The sequence below is a fragment of the Nothoprocta perdicaria genome, unplaced genomic scaffold, assembly GCF_003342845.1.
Source record: "Nothoprocta perdicaria isolate Ctin4 unplaced genomic scaffold, notPer1 scaffold_253, whole genome shotgun sequence".
NCBI lineage: Eukaryota > Metazoa > Chordata > Aves > Tinamiformes > Tinamidae > Nothoprocta > Nothoprocta perdicaria.
Genome location: NW_020455481.1, coordinates 54,218 through 79,310, shown reverse-complemented (window position 1 = coordinate 79,310; position 25,093 = coordinate 54,218). Strand labels below are relative to the sequence as shown.

The 25,093-nt window shown below is 46.4% G+C and overlaps 1 protein-coding gene across 1 annotated transcript in view; it reads left to right on the top strand.

Moving 5' to 3' along the window:
• TMTC1 (transmembrane and tetratricopeptide repeat containing 1) overlaps window positions 1-25,093 on the top strand; it is a 135,526-nt gene that overhangs the window by 86,243 nt on the left and 24,190 nt on the right. Inside the window, exons 10-11 of the mRNA XM_026040335.1 lie at window positions 7,271-7,435; window positions 14,577-14,690. Of these exons, the coding sequence (XP_025896120.1) occupies window positions 7,271-7,435; window positions 14,577-14,690 (279 nt within the window). The remainder of the gene's footprint in view (window positions 1-7,270; window positions 7,436-14,576; window positions 14,691-25,093) is intronic.

The window sequence follows — 25,093 nt, the reverse complement described above, 5'->3', positions numbered from 1 at the left end:
GAAGGTCTCCTCACCCTTATTAAACCCTTCAAGAGAAGTCAAGACAGCCATCCCTTGCTAATGCAAGCAAGAAGTGCTGAGATGCTAGTGCCAGGTATTTTGGCAAAAGGTGATAGAGATGTAGGAATAAAAGACAAAGTCAATTGAAAAATTGAAAAATTGAAAAAGATTAGCTTGGGTGGGTTTGGTCTAGACTGCAGGCTTAGATTATTTTAACTAAATTTAAAACATGCTTTTGAAAAGCAAGCTGCATTTTGGCCAGGTTCAATTGATTCGGGAAAAGCACACATTTGTGTTGATTATAAGCATCAATGGATATACTGGATTTCTGATTGCATTGTGATGGATTAGGTTAAAGGAAAAAATCAAATGCATTTGTTGTGCTCTTGAAAATAATACAGATGTGTCAGGATACTGCTTTCGAAAATTAAGAAGTTAATATCATCTTGTGGAAATAATCTGCTTGGTGATGTTACTTTGAAGAGGAATTCTCATGTACAGGGTAATATGGTTCCCTTAAGAAAATGCCTTGTGAAATTTAATATAAAATGATTTCTTATATGAAGTTTTTGGATATAGAATTGAATGGAAAATTATATTCTTACTGTAGAATTCCAAAAGTCATAGCATTTTAATTAAAACTATGTTGTATAGACATTTCCCTATTAAAGTATATAACATTCTAGGGAATTTCAGTGGAATCCCTGTGGAATTGTATGTGGAATATATATTATATGGGATTTTTCCATTATTAGCAAGGTTTTCTTTCTGAAATGTGTACAGTAATCAAAAGCGAGAAAGGATCTGCATTACCTGGAAATCTTTCAGACAGGAATCTGTTCAAAGTGAAATCTTGGACTCTTAAGACTGTAATGAAGTGAATTCTTTTATCACATGACTAACATTGGAAGGGAGCAAAGGAAAGCGTGTCCAAATGTTAAATGGCAATTTGAAGGTTGCCTAAATCATTCACCTCCAGTCCATTTTTTCTCTTTAATAAGGAAACAAAGAGTTCCCTGATTTTTCCTAATAACATTGTATTTTGAATAGAGGGGCACATTGCTGGCGGATGTAAATCACTTTGATGACTTAACCAGTCATGACAGTGTGTCTTTAATATACACCTGCGTAGCTTTTAATTTAGAGCCGAGGACAGAGGCGAACACTAACTCAAGAGTTACCCTTCCAAATTACATATATGCCGCCAATGGTAATGGTTCTCTCTGCGTTTGCAGACCAGTAAAAGGCCTCTTGGTCCTGATGGAAATTAGATGTTTTACTCAGCAGACCCAGTGGAAGGTCTATATTGCGTGCTGCCCATTACCTTGTTACCACAAGGGCATTTCTAAGCCATGAGGCTGCTTTTCCATCCCAGGGCCCTACACTGCATGCTGACCCCTGTATGCTGCTGCTGCCTCTGGTGTCTTTGAAAACCTAAACCTCAAGCCAAGCTCTCCCTTTGCAAWCAATTACTCTCCATTAGAGAAGTGTGAGCAGAGCCATTTGGTTCATCAGGGATGATGTGCCCAGAAAGCTTTTTCCCCTGCAGCAAGAGCCCTGCCTGCAAGCTTCATTGCAGATGACTTTGGTGCTCCCTCATGGTCCCTGTGTGCTCCTCAGCTCAGGCTGTGATCCAGAAGCATACATGGGTTGCACCTGGTACCTGCATGTGGGACTGGGAAGTTGTGGAGGACTTCAGAAAGAGGAGAAAATATTTGTGTTCCCCGTTGGASTTTGGCAGCAGATTGAAAAAGTGTCTCTCCCTGCAGGGCAACAGCAGCAAAGTCTGCACTGAAGTGATGCATGCAAGGGTTAAATGTGCCTCAGAGCGGCTTGAAAGTAAAGGTTAGTTTTACAAGGGGAAGGGGAGTCATTCTTAAATAAGTGCTAGAAATCAAGAACAAGGTTTGCAGCCCAGAAAGAGCCTCCGGGGCGAAATGGCAAAGCCTAGCGTGTTTTCTGGTCTCAGTATAGTTTTGAGATAATCCCTTTTGTTGCATTAACAGCCCCTAAACGAGGCAGTATTTCTTCCATGCTTTGACAGGCTGCTTTCAGACAGCTTTTTTCCTGCCTGATATGCATGCATCTAGACTCTTTATCTTGGTTGAGCTGGCTGCARTCAGGAGTAACTGCTTTGAAAACAGTGGATTTACTCCAAGTTTGTCTGCACGCAATTGAGATTAAGCCTGTTTGAAAAGAAAAAGAGAAGAAAAGAAAAAGACTTGACAAGTTTTGACATCCTCCAAATAACCATTAAAAACTGAAGGAGGGCAGCTTTTATGTGGAGTTTCTATCACTCTCTTTAACTCCTTAGTTTGCAGCCTCACCTGAGTTGATAAGGAATAGTTGGTGCTGCTGTGCAATTGAGCAGGGCCGTTGCTGCAGAGCAGTGTGGGTGCTAGGAAGTGCCTGTGAGCATCCCCTCCAAATTAAAGCTCTTCCTCTGCTCTGCCCACACACTTTTCAGTGGAAGGGAGCAGGAGTTTGCAAAGTCCAAAGCTGCAAAATGCAGTCGAATGTGTGACTAAAGCACTTCAGTTTCCAGGAGGCTTCTTCAGCAGTAGATCTCTAAGCCCTTTCTGAGGAGGTAGAATGGTTTGGGGTATAGGCAGGTTGCTGTATCAGAACATCCTGATGGTCTTGGGTTGCAGCACTAACCACGGCATGTCTCAGATGAGACTCCGTCACCAAATGCAGGAGAGCCTCTTTTGTCTTTCGATGAAAAATGAGAAACCTGGTCCAAACAGGGAGGGAGGAAGCTTGTTTAAGCATCAGTAGCATCTTTGGCTTCGGAAAGGAGGAGTAATGGCCAAAGACAAGGCTGAATTTGTGGTCTAATGACTTGAAGCACTATTTGCAAATATATCTGCTGCCTGGCCTTTGTTTTGAGAGTCTTGTTTTAATGCATAGTACTCCATGGGAAATGGGGTCTTGGTGCCACCTCGTTCCCATCTGCTTGTGCCTCCCCCAGTTTCTTGCTTGCAGATGGAATTATATTAACAAATTGCAGAAATTATAGATGAAAATTCATCAGCTCTGGGGGCATGCGCTCTGCCAGAAATATTTGTATGTGGGGCGCAGAGTTTGCCTACYGAGCACCATCTCTGCCTTCATTGTAATTCAGGACGTTCCTAAGGTACCACTTTAGTACAGTAGGAGTCAAAAACCCAAGAAATCATGAAAGTATCGGCCTGTTGGTCCGTGTGCCAAGCAGGAAGCTTTTGTGTGAGCCCTCCTGCAGGGTCATTGAATTCCTGCCAACACTGGTGCTGCGGCTAAGGAGCGATCTCATTGTGAGCCAAAAGCTGTTAACATGTTAACCCCTCTACCTGGTCCTCCGGTCCTGCTTCACATTTGATCCTGGGGCCAAATGGCCACGGATTTTTCACAGTGGGAAACAGTGGCTGCAGCAAGCTACTGCTTATTCCACAAAAGAAAAAAAAACAGCTAGCAGTTTTACAGTAATTTAGTAGAAAATGGATTTCAAAGAAAAGAGAAGTAGTAGCGGGCTGGGGATTTTGCTTGTTTTCCATTTTGGCTGTGCAGTGTTTTAGAAAAGTCTGTACTTTGCACGGCATTATAGTGGTCTGCACAAAAGCCTCCCAAGAGAGACGACCTGCTCCCGTCCCAAGCAAGAGTCCAAGTCAATCCAACCCACAAGCCTACAGCCATAGGGGCACAGGCTGGGGCATCTGGACACAAAGATGTCCAGGATGGAGTTYGTAGAGTAAATCTTTCAGGGGGAAACTGTCTCTTTGATGAAAGATGCTTTTGAGTGATTTCTATTTTGTCTTAAATGCATATGAAAACTGATCTCCTCACAAGCCAGCTCTGAGGTTTAGTACAGAATGGAGTCCCCCAGCATGTGCAGAAGAAGGGTCAACATATTTGAAACGCTCTTCTGTGTGTTTGTAGGTTATGACACGGCTATGGCAGAGCTAACCACATAGTAAGTTTCTTTAGACACTTGCAAAGTTACTGTAAGTGCAGTCTCACCTGTACTTGTCCTGTCAACTCAGTTGTGCCTGGACTGCTACCAACTTGCCAAAACTCAGGGAAGCTTCAAACAGCTCCCTGTATTTCAACTTCTTTGAGTTCCGGAACAAGTGAAATACAGAGAATTTATTTCTTCTGGTTGAGTACTGAAATGTCTGTGATGGTAGAAATTCTTACTGACATTTTCCTTGCCATTTGCTGGGACTCCCCAATGGAAGTGGCAGTCACCTGGGTGGAGAGATGGGATGTCCACCCTGGTCATCCCTTAGTGCAACCCTGGTGGGGTGCTCTGCTGTCTCCCAATTTACTGCTGGGATGGCGTGGGAATTTCATTATCTGGAAGGCTCCCCCCTCCCCCCCCGACAAAAGTGCTGGAAACTTACTGGGATTGAATATGTAGATGGRCAAATCCAGACACAGCAGGGTGTCATCAGCCTCTTTTCTGTAAGAAAGCAGGTAAAATTTGCAGGCTCTCTTTTTCCCTTTCCCTTCCCTCYGTGACAGAATTCCTACCTACATTGTTCGTGGGATTTCTAATCCCTATCTGTCCAGGTCAAGTGAATGTCGGGACAGATTTCCATTGCAGTGACTCCATTATAACAAGTTTGGTGCTTTATTGTTTCAAAATTGTATGGTTTCAATATTGAAGTTAATTCCGCTATCAGGAGCATTTAGTCTAGTGCGAAGCAAGTGGGTTGTAGGGTATGAGGGAGTATGGAATTAGRGGAATATGAAACAAGAGCAGTAGCTTTTTTTGATGGATGCACAGCCCTTTGGTATGATTGTTTCTGTGTTTTATTCTGTTTAGTGCCCGTTTGCCTGACTCCATCATAATTGTTTAACCCCAAAATAGAAATGAATCTTACACTGCAGTAAGTCTAGGGGAGCTGCAGGGAGTCTGGGACACAGAAATCATGCACATGCACCCACTTTCCTGGCAGCCAGGGACACGGGAGTGTGTTGAGTGAATCAGGAGTCCTTGGTCTGGAAAAGTCTTGCAGACAGGAATGTTGCTCCTTCACCTCAGCCAGTGATAGGGTTTAAATATCCCTGTTGCAAAAGAAGCCTTGCAAAGGGATGCAGCTGTACCTGACACCTCTGCTGACATGTCCCTTGCAAGATAATGCAGCCTTGTCCTTCCCTTCCTTTTTCATCATCAATGACAGGAAATTATTGTCTCATGTTATAAGACAAACCTAGGCTCTATCTGAAAATAGAAGTGTTTACCTGCCTTCCATTTTCTGATCCTTTTCTTCTTCCTTTTCTTTCTGTGCACTTCATAGCATAGGTACACTTATCTCTATCCTATTTAGCTTGTAAGTGATGAGCACCTACAGCTCCGTCCTCATTTTGTCCCATTTGCCTCCAGCAAAACTTACTGAAGTGTAAGCTGTGCTTTAGCTCGGTCCTTTTAGCATTACTCCTTAATCTTAGGCTTTTGCAATGGCCGGATAAGCTGTAATGCAGTGCTGGCTGTGCCGGGACAAGCACATGGAGCTTTCTGCTAAGGCAGAAATTCGCCACAGCCGGGGCAGCATTYGGTGTAAATACCAAGACATTGACGTTTGCATTTTTTTGTTTTCTGGGCATCATCCATGGTTCTGTTTGAAAAGGCCCCATCCTTRAAAACGGAAGGTGTGGGCGACTTCCTTTGAAAACTTTGTGTTAAAGCCATCAAATAATGTTTATGTCAGGTAATTAATTCCAAGGGAAGGATTAAATTGCTGAAAGGCAAAATAACAGAGTGAAAACAGTCTGCAGGTTTTTTTGAGGCATTTCTTATTGGAAAGGGAGTGCTTATTACCAAGATTAGCTTTACAGAGATTTTAAAGCAGAGTTCAATAGCTATAAAGGGTGGATTGTTTGGCACCAGCATCTCAGTTAGCAGCTCCAAATGCCTGCTTGCAATTAATGTAGGTGCGATAAACATGTGTGCAAAAGAATTTGTGGAAAACAACGCAAAACAAAACTATGTGAGTTCTGAAAAACGGGGGGAGCCTCCAAACGATACTGGAAAAGCTTTGAATGAGCCATGGAAGTGATGTTTTCCCCAGATTGTCCCCTCTGCCTATACCTCCCTAGAGTCCTATGTGGGCAGAAGAGGCACTGGTCAAAGCAGGGGTTAAGGCGTCTCTCCTCCGTGTTCATGGAGGGCACCCTTGGATCTCCGGGCACAAAAACGAAAGGGCCTTTGGCCAGGGCACGGGCAGCGCAGGCCCCTCGGATGGTGCCAGTGGGAASAGAAGACGAGGCAGTGTCTGGGAACCGCCTCCCTTCTCTTTTTTCCCTCAGCRTATTGATAGTCCCTAACGTATTCCAGAACTTTCTGCCCCTCTTCCTCCAGTGGTGGCCGCCTGGCCTAGGCTACAAGTCCAAAACCACGCCAGGTGCTAAGTAACTTCAGGTGGATGTCGTCAACCTGAGGGTTGTCCTGGGCCTACACAGCAGTCAGGGCGAAGATGGAGCTGAAATATCTCCCCTTTCCCTCCCGTTTTGCAGCTGTCAGCGCCGTTCAACGCTGTGGGCCTGGCCACGCGTGTGGAGGAGCCCACGCGGCGCCAGTGCGAGGCGGGCGGCGATGGCGCCGCGCTGCCCCCTCCGCCATCCCGAAAGCTCCGCATGGTGGAAATGGCCACAAACCGAAGCACCGAATGTCCCACAGGAACTTAAGGAAAAATTCCTTGACAGAGAGGGTGACAGAGCCCTGGAACAGTCTCCCCAGGGAGGTTGTGGAGTCTCCTCTGGAGATCTTCCAAACCCGCCTGGATGCCGCCCTGTGCCCCRTGCTCTGGGTGTCCCTGCTGGAGCAGGAAGGTTAGACTGGATGATCCCTAGAGGTCCCTTCCAACCTCAACCATTCTGTGATTCTATGGAAGCGGGATGTTCCCCGCTCAGCTTCCCGAGCGTTGCGCTCCCCTGCTCTTCAGCATGTGCTGCTTTAGCCCCGCTGGATATTACTGCTTTTGCATTCTGCTTTCTTAGCTTTCTGCTGGAAAGGCAGCTGCCTTCCACGGAGCAGGGTGTAGGCTGCCATTATACTGCGTGGTGGTATGTGCGCCTCTGTACTTTTTGGCATCTGGGTATATCATTTAGGTTAATTTGGAAATTGTGGAGTGACTTGAAGAAAAATGCTGTGAGCTTGTTATCCCGGAAAATATATAATTAGTCTCCCCAAAATGTAATTGCAAAATAAATACAAAACTGAATTTGTCCAGAATAACCAGAACAGCTTTTTGTACCGTTTCTTTTTTTTTTTTTTTTAATTCCCCTCCAGTATGGGATATTGCATTCTTTTCGTCCATGGCCTAAGAAAACTCTCTACGTGGTTGGATAAATGGAGAATTACTCTTCCGACTCTCTTTGCTTTGCTGCTGCTGCTGTTCTCCTGCAAGACGGTGAAACAGAATGAAATCTGGTTGTCGAGAGAATCCCTCTTCAGGTATGAGTGACCACGGTGGCATTTTTCTGTTGTTTAAAATAAGCTATACTAGTTTGTCACACAGAACAAATAGTTTCCTTTAGCAATAGGAGTAATCCTGCTATTAATACACTGTTGTGATTAGTGTTTTGATTATTATAAAATAACACTCTCTGTTTTCTGAAGCAGTTGTGCCAAACGTGGTGTAGCACTTTATGTGCTTTGATTCTGGCAATAGTATTTTTAAGACACTCTGTTTTCAAATAACTTCAGCTCTGTCAATTCACCAATAATGTAACACTTTCCCCGTATTAAAGGCACAGCAGAGCTTCATTGCAACCCTGCAGAACACTATAGCAACACCATGGAGTATATTGAATTTTCCTTAGCGATATTCTTAATGAGAAAAATGAAATGCCATGAGGTGCCAAACTTAATGTGCCATATTTCATTTTATCTGATTACTCTTTGCCAAGCAGCTCTCTTTACAAGCACATTTATATATTTTTGCATTGAAACAGATCGTTTCATTTTCTGTTTTGCYAGCAAGTGCTTTGCATTTGCCTCCAGCTGTTTTCAGCAGTTGTCTAATTGTGGAGTAATCGTAGCAACACAGGTGATTGCACACTGGTTGCTTAGCTCTTATTTTCTAAGTTATTGGCCAGAGCAAAGTTTAATTTACTTGGCACTAAAGACTATGAAATGACTTTTTATAGCCACCCTTCAGTCTTTGGGACATGCTGTTGAAGTATTCAGAGCTCTGGTAGTGGGATTTGTTTGGAAAACCCGGAATAAGGATCTCTTACATCTGACGTGATTCATTGCCCGTCCCCCCTGAAGCRGTGTTTACTCTTTAGCCCGTGGCAGCCATGGGGACTGCTCTTGGCTTGCCCCGCGCCCCCTTTGAAGAAAGGAGCTAGAAAGAAGCCATTCAGGAGAAAGCAGGGTGGCCTTCCAAGCTGGGAAGCTCTTTAGGAAGCGGGGTGGGAAGATGGCAATTCCATATGCCCGGTGCAGCATCCCCTGGTATTACATGAGGCTCTGGTCTCCCGCTTTGAAGATGAAGTTAAACTGGGACAGATGGAAGGAGGGCCAGGGCCAGCGCTGCTGCTGAGGAGCACTCCTGGGGTGACAGCGGGTGCAGCAGGGCCTGGCACGGGACAAAAAGTCACTGTAGCTGGATGTGACTGCGCTTGTTTCCATCCCGCCTCCATTCCCTGTTGGTTGGACACATGCAAAGCAGACGAACATGAGCCCAGGCGAGCGAAGCCTTAGTGATGTGACCCTCCTGTCCTTTAATCTGCAGCTTAATCTGGATTTACTTGCTATTTATTTATTTATTTTGCATGTGTCTGTCAACCACTGGTGGACTTTTCCTCCACTGCTAACTCTGACTACGTTTTTCAGTCCATTTATAGTTCTGGCATCCTGTACTCTGCGTTCCATCATTAAATTATACAGCAGGCAAAATAAGACTTCCCTTTCCATGTCGTGAGCCCTCTGCCTTGTGAGCTTGTTTGGCATCCCCTGCTTCGGGGATTTGCCTTTCCCATGGGTGGTTTGAATGGCCAGGGAATGACCATCAATTTGTCACATTTCCTCTACCTGTTGGGCTTTTACACTCCAGGCTCCTCCAGGCTGTCCCTCGTGCCCTTGCCTGAGACTGCCCCTTCTCCATCAGTTTAAATCCCTAAATTTAAACTCTCCTCATACAGAAGCTGTTTTGCATTTGTGGTCCTTTTTGTTGCTGTTGTCTGTATCCTGTCAAACTTTAATCTGCCCTTTTGGTAAAGGGCACCAGAATCACATGCACATTTCAAGAGATTTCTGCAGAAAAGTGTTGTCTGTTTTGTCTTCTGCTTTCTTCCTAGTAATTCTGAATCTCCCTTGCCTATTCTGACCACTGCGAGCACCGAGCAATGTTTTCACAGCCCTATCCACAACAATTCCAATATGCTTTTCTTCAGTGGGAATGTCTGATTTACAGACATCAACCCCTGTGCAGATTTGGATCAGATGTATCAGAGCTGAATTTCCTCTGCCCGCTCGTTGGCTGGCCTTCAGCACCCTGAAATCCTTTTGCGAGTCTCTGCTCTTAGCTTTGGTCTTGGCAGTGTGGTTCATGGCAACATCATCAGGAACCTTTTGCCCCTGATTTCCTGGAGGAAAAGGAATGCAGCTCTTCTGGGTGTTGATTTGTTTTAAAGCCTCCTTTACTGACACTTCAGCTTGGGACAGTGCTTGGGACTGGTCCCTGGAAAGAGAGGCTCCAGTGCGGGTACATCCTTCAGTTCTTGTGCAGCGAGCACCCCTCTGGTACACATAGTCTAACACATAATTTAGCTTTTCTGCTGTGACCTTCTCCTCTTTAAGCACTTCTCTTAGACCTCCTTCATTTATTGGCCTTAGGGGATCTTTGGCAGGTTTCCTGTAGCTGATGTATTGTGTTATTAGCTTTGTCTTCAGCAAGTCGTTCCTCAAATCTCCTTTGCTCTGCCTAATCAAGGTTTATGTTTAACTTGCCAAAGTTTATGTTCTTTTCTGCTTTCCTTCTTCAGCTCTGACTTTCACTTTTTAAACAGTGTTCTTCATTTCCCTTCCCCTTCTTTACTACACTTTTAAAACACATTGTCCTTCTTGCTGTCCTTCTGAAACTTTATTTGGTGGGCAGGATGCATCCAGTAGGAATCCCTAGGATGGTAGGGCTGTTCTTGGTGGTGGTAGGGAAAGGCAAAAGGAGGCTGGTAGAGCAAGAAGATGATGCTGTTCCAGGAGTGGGAGATATCCTCTCTGGGTGGGAGTAGGAGGATCTACATAGGATGCTGTGGAGAGGAGGGAAGCAGGGAGAAGTGGATGGGGGAGCAATAAACTAGAAGGGGCAGAGCAGGAGGAGGAGATAAGGAACGGCAAAGAAAGAGGGGAGGAAATAATAAGGAAACTCAGAAAAAAATCTGTAAGGGGGAAAGCAGACATAAATCAGCCTACTTGGTAGTCTCCATGTGTTGACTTCTCTTTTTATAAAAACGTGCATACTGGGAAAATCTTAGTTCTTTATTCTTTCTGTCCCCGGTTGCTGTTTTAATTAACTAATGCTTTTTTTCTCCCGCTCTCAGTTGGTTTCTGTACCAAGTCCATTTCATTCCTGGACTTCCTTGGCTATATATTTTCAGTGCTGGTCTCTGCAGAGTCCCTTGCCCGTGGCTGAGACCCGTCCTGCCACGCAGGGTTTCTCCGGGAGGCGTTCCCATATCCCACGCGTTGCCGGTTCCCTGCTTCACGCTGCCTTTGGGGCTTGTCTCGCAGCTGCTCTTGCCCTGCCTGCTTCCTGCTCCCTCCAGCACGAAGGGCAGGAGGGAAGGATGTGGAGATGCCTCCAGGACCCTGCTGAAGGAGGGGATTCAGGAGGCTGATGCTGCTCGAGGGGACGGTGTATGGAGGCAAACGTGCGTGTGTGGGCTAAGTGGCAAGCTCATGAGCCATGAGTGTRATAAATAAGTGGCCGAATATACAGAGAGAGACAGGTATTTGAGGCATATTATTTCAATAGACCTGCCGAAGTCCCATGTTGTTTGTGGCCCTGTGCTGGCAGGTGAGCAAGGGGAGTTTGTTGTTGAGTATTTGAGGATTGTCCTGCACAGCAAATTAGCAGGCCAAGAGGTCAGGCCTCAGCCATGGTCAGTGCTAAAGTCTCAAGGCAGGAGCTCGAGCAGGGGAACCGGAGAGAGGGCTGTGGGCTCACCACTGCATCCGATGTCCTGGCTTCCCAAGAGTTGTGGAGCTCCCACGTTTGCACTGCTCCAGCAGGATGTCCGAGTACAGCCCACATTTGGGACTGTATCTGAAAGTAGAGATGTAACCTGCAAAGGAACTGGGCAGTTATGGCACTTTCTTTGCAGGCTTCCTTCCCAAGCCATGCTGCAGACTTCAGTAATTTCCCCCCCCCCCCAAAAAAAAGGAAAAAGAAATATCCGCAAAGATGGCACCTACTTTCCATGTTCCCTTGTTAATTCTGAGAGCCAGCTCAGCAGAGAAGAGCATGACTTATTCCATTTTGTGCATCTTTCATAGAATAGTTTAGGAAGTTCCGACATTAATATCTCAGAAAGTCAGTATAAGGATAGGAGGTCAAGGAAAGCAGTTATTTGTGTCATTGAGAGAATAATTTGCTGTAGAGAACCTGTATTGGTAGTAGTGATTCCCAAAGCAGAGGAGATCTCCTCAGTCTCCCAGGGCTCATATTGAGGCAGGAGTGGCCTCATTTCCGTGTAAACTGAGCTTTTTTTCATATGGAAATCACCAAAAAATCACTGAACTCTCTGCCCTCCACCAATCCTTCGCAGAGCCGAACCGGCGCTWAGGGACATAGCGGAGAGGATGGCTGGAGATATTTCCCATCTTCAGGGGGATCTGACTAATGATGACATTTGAGGTTGGAATGCCAGGAGTACTTTACTTCTCTGCATAATGACTACRAGGCTCGTGCTTTCCCGTGGAGAGGAAGTGTTACGTAAAAGGCTTGGCATTTACTTTTCATTTCTCTCGCTTACTGCTGTCACAGAAGTCCGGAGGGAAGGAAATGCTCCTGGGAAGTGACGTGCTCGGGTCCGTGGGCCGATGGAAGGACGCCTGTGGGCCAGGCTGGGGAGAGGGGAAGCAGGAGAGCTTGGAAAAGCCTGTTGGAAAAACAGATTGAAGTTTGGAGAGGCTGGGGGCTTGCGGGAAGCGGGAATGGAAAGCCATTGTGTTCTTTGCATTGTTATTTGTACTCCACCCTTTCCCGCTTGGCTTTTGTTATGGATATTTTTGCTTCCCCTGGCCATGAGCTAGCAGTGTTCTCAGCTGGTCAAGAATCAATTAGCTGAAGTGTTTACCTAAACCCTCCTGTAAATCCAGTGCTGTGTGTGCTGTTACAGCTGCTGGAGCAGATACTCCAAGCAGTTTACATCAGGCATTAATGTGTGTATTTGCAAAGGCAGACACAAATCCCCCATGAGAAGAATAAATAGGTCAGGGAATGCGACTGGAGGGGAGTAGGAGAGAGAAAGCATCCTAAAAGCCCCAAACTGAACCAATTTCAGTCTTTCCAGTGCTGCTGCCCACTGCCAAAAAAGGCACGCATAAGAAGCTTTATTAGCGCATTTTTTTTAATAAATGGGACTGGTGTGATTAATTTTCTCTTTAAAGGAGTGCAGTCAAAAATTAAAGTGTTTAAAATTATGCATCTTGCTGTTAAAGCTGGGTCTCATTGGGATTGACATACTCGTGCTGCTCACCATTAACACAGTTTGCTCTGTTTCAGCAGGGGCTGTAACAGAGCCAAGAGCTCGTTGCACATCGCTCTGAGATAGCAGCAGCCCTGAGCCTGTGTCTTGGCCTATAACACGCTGATGTCATATGAAGGCCTTTCTGTACAAGAATTAATATTCCAGGAATGCCCAGAGGTTGTAAGTGTGCAGTTAATAGCTCCCAAGGCCAGTAGAAATTAACACAACCACAGCAGTCACACATTACTTGCTGCTGGTGCCGTATATCTCTGTGAAAACTAATACAGAAAATCATTCTCTTAAGAATAGCATCAATTAAGTGATTTAATTCAGCGATTAGTCACAAAATGTCCTGCTCCTGTAGCGCTCCCAGTAAGCAACTTAGAAATACCTGGTGATGGGGAAGGCAGATGCAAGGGCTGCCCTTGGTTCGCGTGGGCCGGCGCTGGCTGTGGTGCTGGGCTCGCGCGGCAGCCCTGGGCACCTCCTGCAAGCAGATGTTGGCCACGCTCCATCCTGCTGGATGCAGATAGGCAGAGCCTGTGGTGCTGCTGAGACTCTCTCCCCAACCCCCCTTTTCTGTTTTTCCAAGGAAATCCCCTGGAAAAGGTTTTCAGCAGCCGTGGCCATGCTCGTCTCCCTCGCCAGCCCCTTCGTGGTCTGCGCTGCTCCGTAGAGGCTCTGGGTGACCCTCTCTCTTCTTGGTTACTTTCTTGGTTAGCAGAGGGAAACAAGGCAAGGCAAAAAGACCGGAGAACTTCCTGGTGCCTGCAGTTCCTACCTGAGATTAGGGGCTTGGAAATGGTGGGAGGAAAGAAGGCAGCTGCTGGCAGCAACCTGCCTGCTCCCTGGGAACAAGCCATGGTGCTTCCTCCATGGATTTACAGGAACAAGTTCATCCAGACATATTTCCTATTACCTTGGAGAGACCGTGTTTATATGCTGGAAAGTATTCCCCCGTTAAATGGAGTAGCAGCCTCCTGGGGTTCTTGCAGAGGAAATGTTTCCATGGTGTATGTGCTCCTGAGAGTATTTCCTCTGTCTCTAGCTGCAGAACAGAATTTTCTCTAGCTTTGCAAGGCATGCCTTGCTTTCTGTGCTCTAAATTAACAAGCATTTGCTAGCTCTTCTTCTTCCTTTAAAAAAAAAGAAAAAAGAAAAGGTTTTATGCCCTCATTAATTTCAAACATCCAGCTCAATCTACATGGCTAGAAGAGGAAGAGGAGGGATGGGGCAGTTGTATAGCTACGTGAGCACAGTAATATTTTATAATGTGGGAGCATATGACCTGTAACCTAGGGTAAATTAGGACAAGAGACCCTAACGCACCTCCTGGGCACTCTGCTCAGTGCAGCGCAGAAGCGCTAGCTCTGTAGTCAGAGAAAGCCACACATCCCCTGTGGTGGCTGGTGCACGTGGAAAAGATACCTTCTCCCCCAGATTTTCCTGAAGAACTTCCTGATGCTCCAGTTTCAGCAGAGGCAGAGATGAGGGAGGTTGTTTTGACTTCATTTTTGAAAGCACTACGTACTTGCCCTCTAGGTATGAGGGTTTTTAGGGCCTTGCGGTTTAATCATCCAGACTTTGAAATGTCCCTGGTCACATCTGGCCACAGGAATGGAGCTGAGGTGTCTGTGATGGTGAGAGYGGAGGGGAGCTGCTGCCATGTGGGTATGTCCCACTGGGAACACATGGTTTGCCATGTAACTAGTTTGCACATTTGGCAAGTGTGGGGCAAGCTGGGCTTTGTAACATCAGTTCTGTTAGCGTGAGTGAACCACAGCTGAAGAGCAGTGGATTTTTCTTCGGAGGGAGCAATGACGAGCAGAAGAAAGACCTCAGGGAAGAGGAGGTAACCCGGCTGGCTAACCTGTTCCTGCTTCTGTTCCCATTTGCAGCTCAGGAGTGAAGACTCTACCCCATAACGCCAAGGTGCACTACAACTATGCCAATTTTCTGAAAGACCAGGGACGCAACATTGAAGCTATCTACCACTACAAAACTGCTCTCAAGTAAGTTCTCTGAAGGCCTCGTTGTGCACTTCCCAGCCTGTGATTTATGCAGCTGCTCCTGGCATGGCACACGGCGCCTCGTGTGCTCCGTGCTCCCTTGCTCCCAGTGCAGGATTTGGAGGCTGGGAAAGTTCCTTGGCTTCTATGTCATTAAATGAGGTATCTTGGCTTCCCTCCAGCTCTGTGTGTGTGTGCCTGTGTTTGGGTGCACACTGGAATATATGAGATGCAAGCGTTGCTGTAGCTGTGCATTGAGCAATGGGGTGTCATTTGTTTGGCTGAATGAGTGCTGGTAAGCAGGAGGTAGTTGTCATAAATGTATTTTCGGGTTCCTGGGCCATTTATCTTAGTAAATTGTTAATGGTGCATGCCTGGAAAATGCCAATGCTGTAACCATCTGAAGCAGAGTAATAATAATAGTACTTACTACTTGTATTGAGGCTGCTGTCCACAGAGCTTTGCATGAACGCCGGGTAATTGATCCTGAAAATGCTCCTGCCTAGGAGCTGGAGATATATCATTACTGTGGCTCTGCTGCAGAGGAAAGGGAGGCAGAAACGGGAACGACATGGCTGCAGGCTGYGTGGTAAACGTGGGGCTAAGATTGGGCCCTGATGTGCAGCTTCTCCTGGCCCAAGAGCTGCATATTACAGTGCGTGCCATCCTGTGATAGCTGTGGGTAGGGATCAGGCTTTTCTGTTGTACAGAGAAGAGGACAGGATGCCCTCTCCTCCTTARTTCGCCCTGTTCCCAGCCCTGCCAGTGGGAGGGGAGCTCCTGGTGGGCTGGGCTCTGTGGTTCCCCTCAAATCRCTGTCCTGCTGTGTGGAGCTGGGAGCTGGGACGAGCCCTGCGGGTAAATGAGCGCAAGAGGAAAGAGCAGCTGTGTGGGAGAAGCGCGAGAGAGCAAGAACGAAGGGGACAAATATCAGGAAGAGAGAAGCAAAGGTGGAAAGGACAGAAAAAGGAAGCAGTGGCTCTGACAGCTAGGGCAGAGCTTGGAACAAAATGACATATAAAAAAGGTGCAATAAATATCAGTTGGGAATATTCCTTCCTGACGTGTAGCATAGGAGGAAYCCCCAGAAATTGCATCCACGTTTGGTCCCCTGGCCAGCTGACAGCATTATACCCGTGGCTCTCCAGGGGCTCCTTAGTCACGCAGGTAAGCTGGGAGGAGAGGGAAAACGGGTCAAAGTGCCTTCTAGCTTTTTTGAGCAGCATCCTGTTCAGTTTGCTCTGCTGTACATTTAGGAAATCATTTAGGAAAATTTCCATCCATTTTTTTTTAATGTTTCCAGGAATGAGTAAAACAGCACAACTGGCAGTAAACTGTCCTAAAGGTTAATTACCCTGGCTGATGAGAATGTACTTTTTTATTTTCAGTCTGATTTTATTCAGCATCAACTTCCAGTCAGTTTGTTTATACCTTTAAATGCCACAGTGATGAGCACATTTTCAAAACTCTCTTTTCCCCACAGTGATTGGGCCCTCTCTTAACTTGCTATTTGATGTAGAAAACTGATAACAGTTGCTGGCATTTTCAGTGTTGTCCAAGTTTTTGCATCCCTCTGATCCATCCTGTAACTCTTCTCTGAGCCTTCCTCAGTTTACCAGAAAAGGCCACCACAAGTTAAAAAGAAGAGTAAATTTTATCCAAGCCTTCCAGTGAGCTTGTTAGTRCATGGAGTATTGGAGCTGCTTCCTGCCCCTGCTGGCAGTGCCTCTGCCTGTGCAAGGGGCATTYGCTGGTGAAAGGTTTTGCTCTTCTCTCACTCAGCATCCCCCTTTCACTCTAACTGATAGTGCTGTCTTTTGCTCTGAGGTGTTTCAATTATGAATGAGGCCGTTTAACTGATTGCAAACATTTCTGAAACGTAATAGATTGCACAGTTTGTGCCTATGGTACCGTTGGTGCCTCCAAAGTCAAGTGAGGGCTTTGAGTCACCCGGAGCTGAGCACTTCTAGATGGTCCATGTTGCAGTTGCACTGGGCAGTTTGCGGTTGCTGCAGTAATTGCAGGATTATGGAGCTGTTCTGTAAAGCCTCCTGTGCACTCCCTGTGGCACCTGGAGCACTGGCAGAGCCTGCAGTGCAAGCCAGGAGYCTGCAGCTGGCTCTGGCGCTGGAAACCAGTATTCCCTGGTCCCACCACCTCATCTCTGTGCTTGTGTGTTCCCCATTTTTACCCTTTCTTTGCACCCTGYTCATAGGCCACTGGAGCCTGTATAGCAAGCAGTAAAATTACGTAAGTAACAAGTGCATCRCAGATTCCTGTTGAGAAATGCATGCCAGACATTCCCCCAGGCATTGGCCTTCTGAAATGTCTGAGGTTTGTACATAGGCCCTAAAATATGCACTAGGTATCTATACGTGCTGGCTATGAAGCAAAGGAGAAGGTGATGCATGGGGGATAGGCAACATGGTGATGGATGTAGTGCAAGACCCTTGGCTGATACCGCAGACAAAAACCAATTTTACATCCAGACTATTCACAGGGAATCACAGATTTGAGCTTTCCAGTTGCTGCTGTGATTGAAGACTGGAGATTGAGGACTAATTGCACTGCGATTAGGAGGAAGGAAGCAGTGGCTGCACCATCCCAAAGGGATTTTGATGATACAGGGTATTTTTGGCCAGTGGCCTGATGTGAAAACGCAAGAAACGACTGGGAAGCTGAAGGACCCACTGRGTCCATGAGTTTCCCACTGGTGAGGAGACCGATCTCCAGCTCCGGTGCTRAGGGAGAGTGTCTGGGTGCCACTTGGTGGAGGAGCACTCCCCACGTTGTGGGCAAYGCAAGTCGGTCAAGGGGTCGGCAGCCAGGCGGCAGCACCGTGAGGGTGAGGGGACATCCAAGTGCCATACCTGCCTGGTGCACATTAGGGAGCACTGGGACGGATCTATAAGGAAATAATAAGGAAAGGGAGTCAGTAAAGCAGTGGGCTGCTGCCACAGAGCTGCTGGGAGGCAGGAGAGGCAGTGCCACGTTGGATGGTGCCTGCTCAGCCTGGGGTACCTGCTTGGTGGCTCGTTAGTCATTTGAGCTTGCCTCTCAAGCTCGCGCCAAGCTGCAGCCTCTAAAGCTTGTGCCAACCTGCAGCGTGTTTCTGCAGGTGAGGGAGTTTACCTGTTTGCTAAACAAAAGTGATCTTGTCAGGACATACTTGGCTGTCTTAACTGCTTGCATTTACCATTCCAGCGACATAATAACGCGCTCCCGCATGCTGCTCTTCTGCCAAAAGTGTCAGTGGCCACGGGGCCTGTAGTTAAGCAGCCAGTGAAGGAGGTAGGTGATGCTGTAGCTGCTATTCTGTGCAAAGACATTGAAGCACATGTGGCTTACACAATGAAATAAGAGCATTGGAGACTCAGTCCCAGGAGGCTGGATCTTCACTCATTTCATCACTTGTTCCTGTTGCCTACATTTTGCAGGCAATATGACCTATATTGGTGCGTCTCCATTAACATCACGGCAGGTAAATGGTGGAGGGGAGGAATATGTTTCTGCTGAAAGTGTAACTGCAGGGCAGGTTCCCATGGGAAACTCAGTGATTGGTCTCGTCTCAACCACTGCTGGTACGTTGTTGAAGTGGGAGAATAATTTCAGGTGGCCCTGTGGAAAATTCATTGCTTGCCTCAGCAGACAGGCACATCCTGACTTAGCCAGGTTTCGGTAATTAGAGTGTAATCTAATTATGTTGTCGAAGAGTAGGGAAAATGAAAAATGGTATGGAATGAAAAAGAGAGAGCGTAATCACTTGAGTTGGAAGRGGGGGATGAATGGAAAAGAAAGTTCTGTATGTATATGTATATATATGGGAACATATATATGTGTGTATATATATRGGAACAAGCCTCTTTTGTATCCTGTATGTCRGGTTCATAAAAGAAAAATGGAATCACAGCCCCCTGGAGATGCAAAATGAGTTATCCATAAACCAGGTTTATGAACAGCTGGCATTCTGGAATTGTACTGATGTTTTATAAACCTTTCAGCTTACTATCAGTAAAAGGATAAAAACACACTGCTGGATTAGGCTGCTTTGATGGTTTTTCTGACATATGGTAGTGACCCCAGAAGATATATATGTTTTTTGGTTTTTTTTCTTTAAATAAAGGCAACAAGTACTCTGAGATCCGAGTAGACCATGACTGCTCTGAAACCTTGCCTTAAAATTCTTGCTACTCCTGCTGCAAATTTGCTACATTTGCTGGGAGTAGCCTCCTGTTGCTTGAGATCAAATATTGCTAGTCTTACCTGAAATAAAACTTATTTCAACACCCTTATGTTTGCGAGTGAGAATATGAGGTCATGCAACCTTGCACAAGTATGAAGRATATCTATGATGTGCTAATGAAGACCTTGGTAGTAGGGAGAGCCACAAAGCTTTTGCTTTATTGTTTTCCCTCCCCCACGTCCCCKTAGGTCCTATGCTCGATTTTGCTGTTGAGCCTATTTTGTTACTGCTGAGGAATGCATATAAGCTGACACGCAGAGAGAGAAAACAGTAGAGCCTTAAAAACAGTTTGACCAACATTAGTTCTCTCTTTAATAACACTTCCAACAATGAAAGGAAAAATATCACCTTCCCTGCTACAGATGAACTCATTCAAACTTTAATTCCCCAAACACCTTCATCCTGCACTCTGCATTTCCATGGCTGGCACTGCAGAAAAGAGGTCTTAGAGATGGCTTTTTTGTTGCCAGGATCATGGTTCCTGTGAATCTCAGACCCACGTGAGCAAGCAGAAGGTTGGTCTGAAGGAATTTACTAGTTTTCTTGCTGGATTTGGGTGAATAAATATAATTCTGTGCCATCCAAGTCGCATTTCTGTGTCCAGCAAAAAGATCAGCAGTTAAAATTTCATGTTTGCATTTTTAGACATAAAAACATATAGATTGACTTAATTAAAAAGCATCAGTAGAATGTAGTGTTTAAGCTCGTAGTGGAGGAGAAAGTTATCTGGGTGAAGACAGGTACTATAATCATCCAGAATGGTTTTGTTATAACTGAACTACTTCTTTATAGCTGCTTTTTTTTTTTCTTTATGGTTATCAGCTCTCAAAAATGCACCRGGATAGGGGAGCTTTAGAAAGGAAAGTGCTGGAAAGAAGGAAAACAGCAAGCAGGTCCAGGCGAGAGCCTCACCTTGAACTGGGGCTGGAGCTGCTCCCGGGAGTGCTGCCCTTTCACTGGGGATCTGATTAACGTGTATAAGTTCATGAAGGGGGAATGTAGGGAGGAAGGGGCCGAGCTCTTCTCAGTGGTGGCCAGTGACAGGACAAGGGGTAATGGGTGTAAGTTGAAACACAGGCAGTTCCATCTCCATGTGTGGAAGAACTTCTTCACGGTGAGGGTGCCAGAGCCCTGGCACAGGCTGCCCAGGGAGGTTGTGGAGTCTCCTTCTCTGCAGGTCTTCCAAACCCGCTTGGATGCCGCCCTGTGTCCTGTGCTCTGGGTGTCCCTGCTGGAGCAGGAAGGTTGCACTAAATGATCTCTGAAGGTCCCTTCCAACCTCCACCGTTCTGTGATTCACAAGGTGTGTCGGTTCACAAGTGTGTGACCCCCAATAGAGCGTTTGATGGTGTATATGGTACTGCAGAAGTACCTGCAGTGTATGTAGCACTGTGGGTTTATGGACCTAAATGCATCGCTGTGCATCCATGTACATTCATGTATGCATCCGAGGTGTGTGTGTGCACCTCTATGTTCACAATCACGAGGCTGCTTTGGGCTTTCCCTACCAAACTCTGCTAATCAAGCACAGAACAGGGAAGGGATCAGCTTGCCCATTCAGCGGATCATTCGTGCAAAACTTCCATCCTCCCTGATGGTGCCTGAGGGTGAAGGAAACCTCAGGACTGCACATGGGAGCCCTTGGACTGACTTGCCTTGTGGCTCCTGCCTTGTTCAGGCTGCATGGAAATGGGAAATACTGGTTTGGGACAGCAAGAAGTGTCATAAGATCGTGCATATGTGTACACAGGACTCAAATGCAGGACGGGTAAGGGCTGAAGAAGGAGCAAGTACAGTAGGTACCATATCCATATCTCTCACTTAAAAAATAATGGTTCATAACATCAGTGCAATGGGTAGAAAAGTAGCAAGCTAGGCAGCTCTTTCTCCCCCACTGCACTTAGAAATATAACCCTAATGCCTATAAGGGAGGCTCAGGTTTCTCGCTAAGCTTTCCCACACACCTACCCACTGCGTTTTTATATATCTTAAATCAACAGTATCTGGGGTTGTTTAAATTTGGTTAAATTGCACTCTCCATGCAGTAAAAAAAATTGTGTTCATATAGCCCTTTGTGTGTGCGTGTGTGTCTCTGTGTGTGCCTTGAAAATGCCTCTCAGCGTGGACTGCAGGTGGCCTTGAATACCATCTGTGATTTATTTCTGGAAAGAATTAAAATACCAGCACCATTTGTTAGCCTGTTTTTACAGCGAGTCAAAAATGTGCACTGCTGCCTTGCTGCGATTGCCAGCGCTGCGTTTGCTCCCGAAGCCTTGAGTGCCCCTGTGACACTTGGGTCACTTAGGCCGGGCTCTTGAAGCAAGCTCTCTGCTTAGGCATTTGTTTAAGCGTCCTCAGAGAGACTAACACAGCCCCCTGTGTTAGTGGGTGTTACTCGAGAGAGCTCGAATCCAAGCTGTTGGGAATGTCTTCCCGCTGTGTTCTCCTAAACCGCGCTCTGGCAATGGGCGTTTGGAGTCTTGGCTCTCTCCTCTGTGTGTGTGGTGGCTGTCCTGAAGCGAGATAAAACCATTGAGTGATTAAATAAGAATAGGTGGTTGAAAAGGACGCCTGATAGCCTGAACCAGAGACTGAACGGACTCTACAACAGCGTGCGTGGGATAATGGCCAAGTTACTTAAATCTGTTTATTTTTGAACCCGTGCTCTATGCAGCAGAAATCCCTGCCTGCTACTCCACCTTTGCTCACTTGTTCTGTATTGATCAAATACCAGTCAAGATCCAAGATTTTGTTTCCTTAAAACAAAACTGGTGCAAGTGGAACCGTGAGCCCTGGTGCCAAAGCAGGGCGTGTGTAATGTAACAGTAATAGAAAATGCTAGGGAATGCCAGGCACATTCCTGCTGGGATGGAATAGCTCTCCTCTAGACAGTGGTGTTCACAGGCAGGATCTTTTTCCTAGACTGAGATTTCTATCTTGGAGGCAAGTCTTTTTAGACTGTCTTTTGGGATCTTGCTAAGTTTTCAAGTGCATCTTGGAGGGGATTCTCCATCAGCTGCAAGAATTACTGCCCATTAATGTTCCTGAGACACTGTGTCATTGTTCCCAATGTGTCTGCAGTGCAGTAAATATACTTGCTTATTGGGGATTGATGCTAAAATCTGGGCAGYGAAAGATGCTTCTTTAATAAAGCCACAAAGCTCCTGTCCTATTCGGATGCGAGGTCTATCTTGATTTCGTGTGGGTGGTATAGATAGAAACTTTAGGGTGTGTTTTGCCAATGTTCAGGCCTGCTTTTCATTTTTGGGCCAGCTTGAGCACTAAATCCAAGGCTCTGTTACCCTTAGAGGAATGGCCAGGCAGCACTGATTGCTGTTGTTAAACAAGAATCACCAGAGATTTGCCTTCTGCTATCCTTACCAAGGGGAGGCAAGAAAGGAAGAGATTTGCAGCGAGCATCTCTCTCCGGTGAGGGTAACCTTGTGACTTTCTGTGAGCCCTTGACAGGAGAAGCTGAGCCCCTCTGCTCCTCTCCAGACATTTGAATTGGGCCTACAGGGCTCGACTGGGGCTTCCTGCTAGACCTGGGACCTCAGGGAAAGGACGGGCACGATTTTGTCCCACCTTCTTAGACAAGACATCTTCAGCTCATGTTTGGCTGATGAGCTTGGCCCATAGACTCCTGCRTGCTGGTCTATCCCTGTAGTGTCTCTAGACTCTAAGGAGATGCCTGTACTCGTATCTTTCTCTGCAAGTCAGGCATATTGTGCCGTAATAGTCCTTTGTTGGACCCGTGTGATTTGGGGGATTTTCAGGGTTTGTACAGATACCGCATAAATTCTTTATGTGAGAGTGTAAGTAGGCAACCCAGCTCTGATAACGCCACGTTGCAAGAAATATGAGAGTTTAGCAGGAGGGGTTTTAGTTCTTATTTATGTTTAGCTTTCAACATTGTTGAACACGAAATCTCTTTTTTTTTCCCCTTGGCTCTAAAACCGCAGCTTTTCACCTAGCCCAAGTTTGAAGATTTAATGAAAATTCATAAATTGTAATATTGCTCAGTATGCCACAGGCTTTCTTTTATAACGTCATGCTTCTGGATATGCCTTGCTTTTTTCACGGATGCCAGGCTTAAGGAATTCACGTGGCTTTTCTCAGTTTACAGATGATATGCAGCTTCCCTTTTCTTCCCGTTCGTGCCCTGTGGATGTTTCCTTCGGTATTAGGGTACAGCACGACCCAGGATAGTCCCTCCTTTTGGAGAGAGAGCTGCCATGCTGTAAGCAGCCGGGAGGCCCTTCCAAGGAAGGCTCCGGCTCCGTGACCAGCGGGTCTCCACGTCACGCAGAGCAGYGTTTGGTGTCACGATGTGAGTCCTCGTGGGCACAGGAGCGTTCCCAGGGCAGTGACAGCTCCTAGAAATGCACCAAGTCAGGTTTTAAATCGACCTCGCGTAGAGCTTTACCRAGAGCTTACGTAAACACGTGAAAATCAGCATGATGTAATATTAAAATTGGAAAGTTGGATCGAAATGGTATCCTGGAGTAAATATAAAGGGGGTAGTATGAAAATTTGGCACAGAAGAGGCGTTATCCATGTAACGATCCTACTTCTGCTGGCAAAACGATGCCAGTAAAGCATTACAGCATGTGTTGGCACGGGGCAAAACGTGTCTTAAAAACAAATTGCCATCCCGCCAGCAAGTAATTGGGCTCGTGTAATTAAGGCCCCGCTCCTAAGGCGCATTTAAGGTGGCTGAAGTCAGTGTGTGCCTCCCAACCATGCGGGCCCGGCGTGTTGCAGTGGGATCCCACCAGCGCCGGCAGGATCGGGAGCTGCTGCAGGGAGGTGTCCTGCGGCACAGGGGGATGAGGAGATGGGATCTGTCTTCTCCCATAAAGGGAGAAGAGAGGCCGAGGAGCCCCACGACAGACCCCATCTCCCCTTTACAGACCCCTTATCGGGAGAAGAGGTTGCACGGCCTGTTGTCTCCCAGACATCCAGCGGTGATCATTAGTCACAGCTGCCTCSGAGGTGAAAAGTTCCTTGCGAGTGCTAAGCTTAAAAGCATTCCTTCATCAAAAATGCATTAAGGTTAAAAAAAAAAAATAAAAGGAAGAAAAGAAAAGTTGTAAAGTCCTGCATGCTGSATCTTTGCAGTTGAGTTAGCTGCTGCTGTTTCCCTGTGGGAAGAGTGGATATACCTGGAGTTTCTCGGGACGTCGCGTGAGGTGACGTGGGCAGCTTTTGCCTTCCGTGCTGTGGCCTTTGGGTTGGTCCTGTTTGGAGCTACTTTTCTTTCATGCCCCACATCAGAGGGAAGTGGGGTGCTCCATCCTTTCCCGCGCTGCCTCGCCGGCCCCATGGATACTTAGGCCCCATTCCCACCCGCTCRCTGCCCCGGCCCCACGGCGGCTGTGCGGAGCCCGTCGGATGCTCCCTGCAGGGATGAACTGTCACACTGTGACTTCTGTGCCCTTCATACCTCAAGCTGCACATCAAGAGCTGCTCTTAAAGGCACTCCTGTGCACCGAGCTTGCCAGTGGTTTAAGTGGCTTCCCCATATCAGAATTAAAAGAATTAAAATGCTTGGGGTGTTATAGCTTGTTTCCTTGACAACAAATTCCCTCCTTTTCTCTCTTCTCTGGATTTTTCTCATTGTATGGATATGTTGCCAACGAACAAAGCCCTCAACCTCCTCAACTTTTTTTTTTTTTTCCATTAATGCTTCAGATAGTATGAGCATTAAGCTAAAATAGGACAGTAAACGGTCGTCAGCATTTCGATGACTGTGTTTTAAGCCTCGTGTCTTCTTGTGAAACTGGAAATTTCTCCACTGAGCAAGTCAATTTGGCTTTTGTTCAGTGGTATTAGAGAGAATTTTGCTAGCCCAAAAGARGTGGGCCTGATTACCAAGAGGGGGTTTGTGCAGTGGGTACCTGTGGTAGTTAAAGGGAAAACTGCTGAAATTCATTCTGACAATCGCAGCAGCAGCACTGAAGGAATCATTTGAATTATTCATTGTGCAGCAAGGAAACGTCCCGCTTGTCTTCTCTGTAGAAATGAAAGCCCAGCCTGATTTAAATATACTTTTAAGGGTTGGACTCTTATTTTTTCTTACTTTCTCTCTTGAAGTAATTTGTGCCATTTCAAGACTTTCGTAATCGCCTGTGAAGGCAGATTCTGAAAGAAAATTTTTCTGA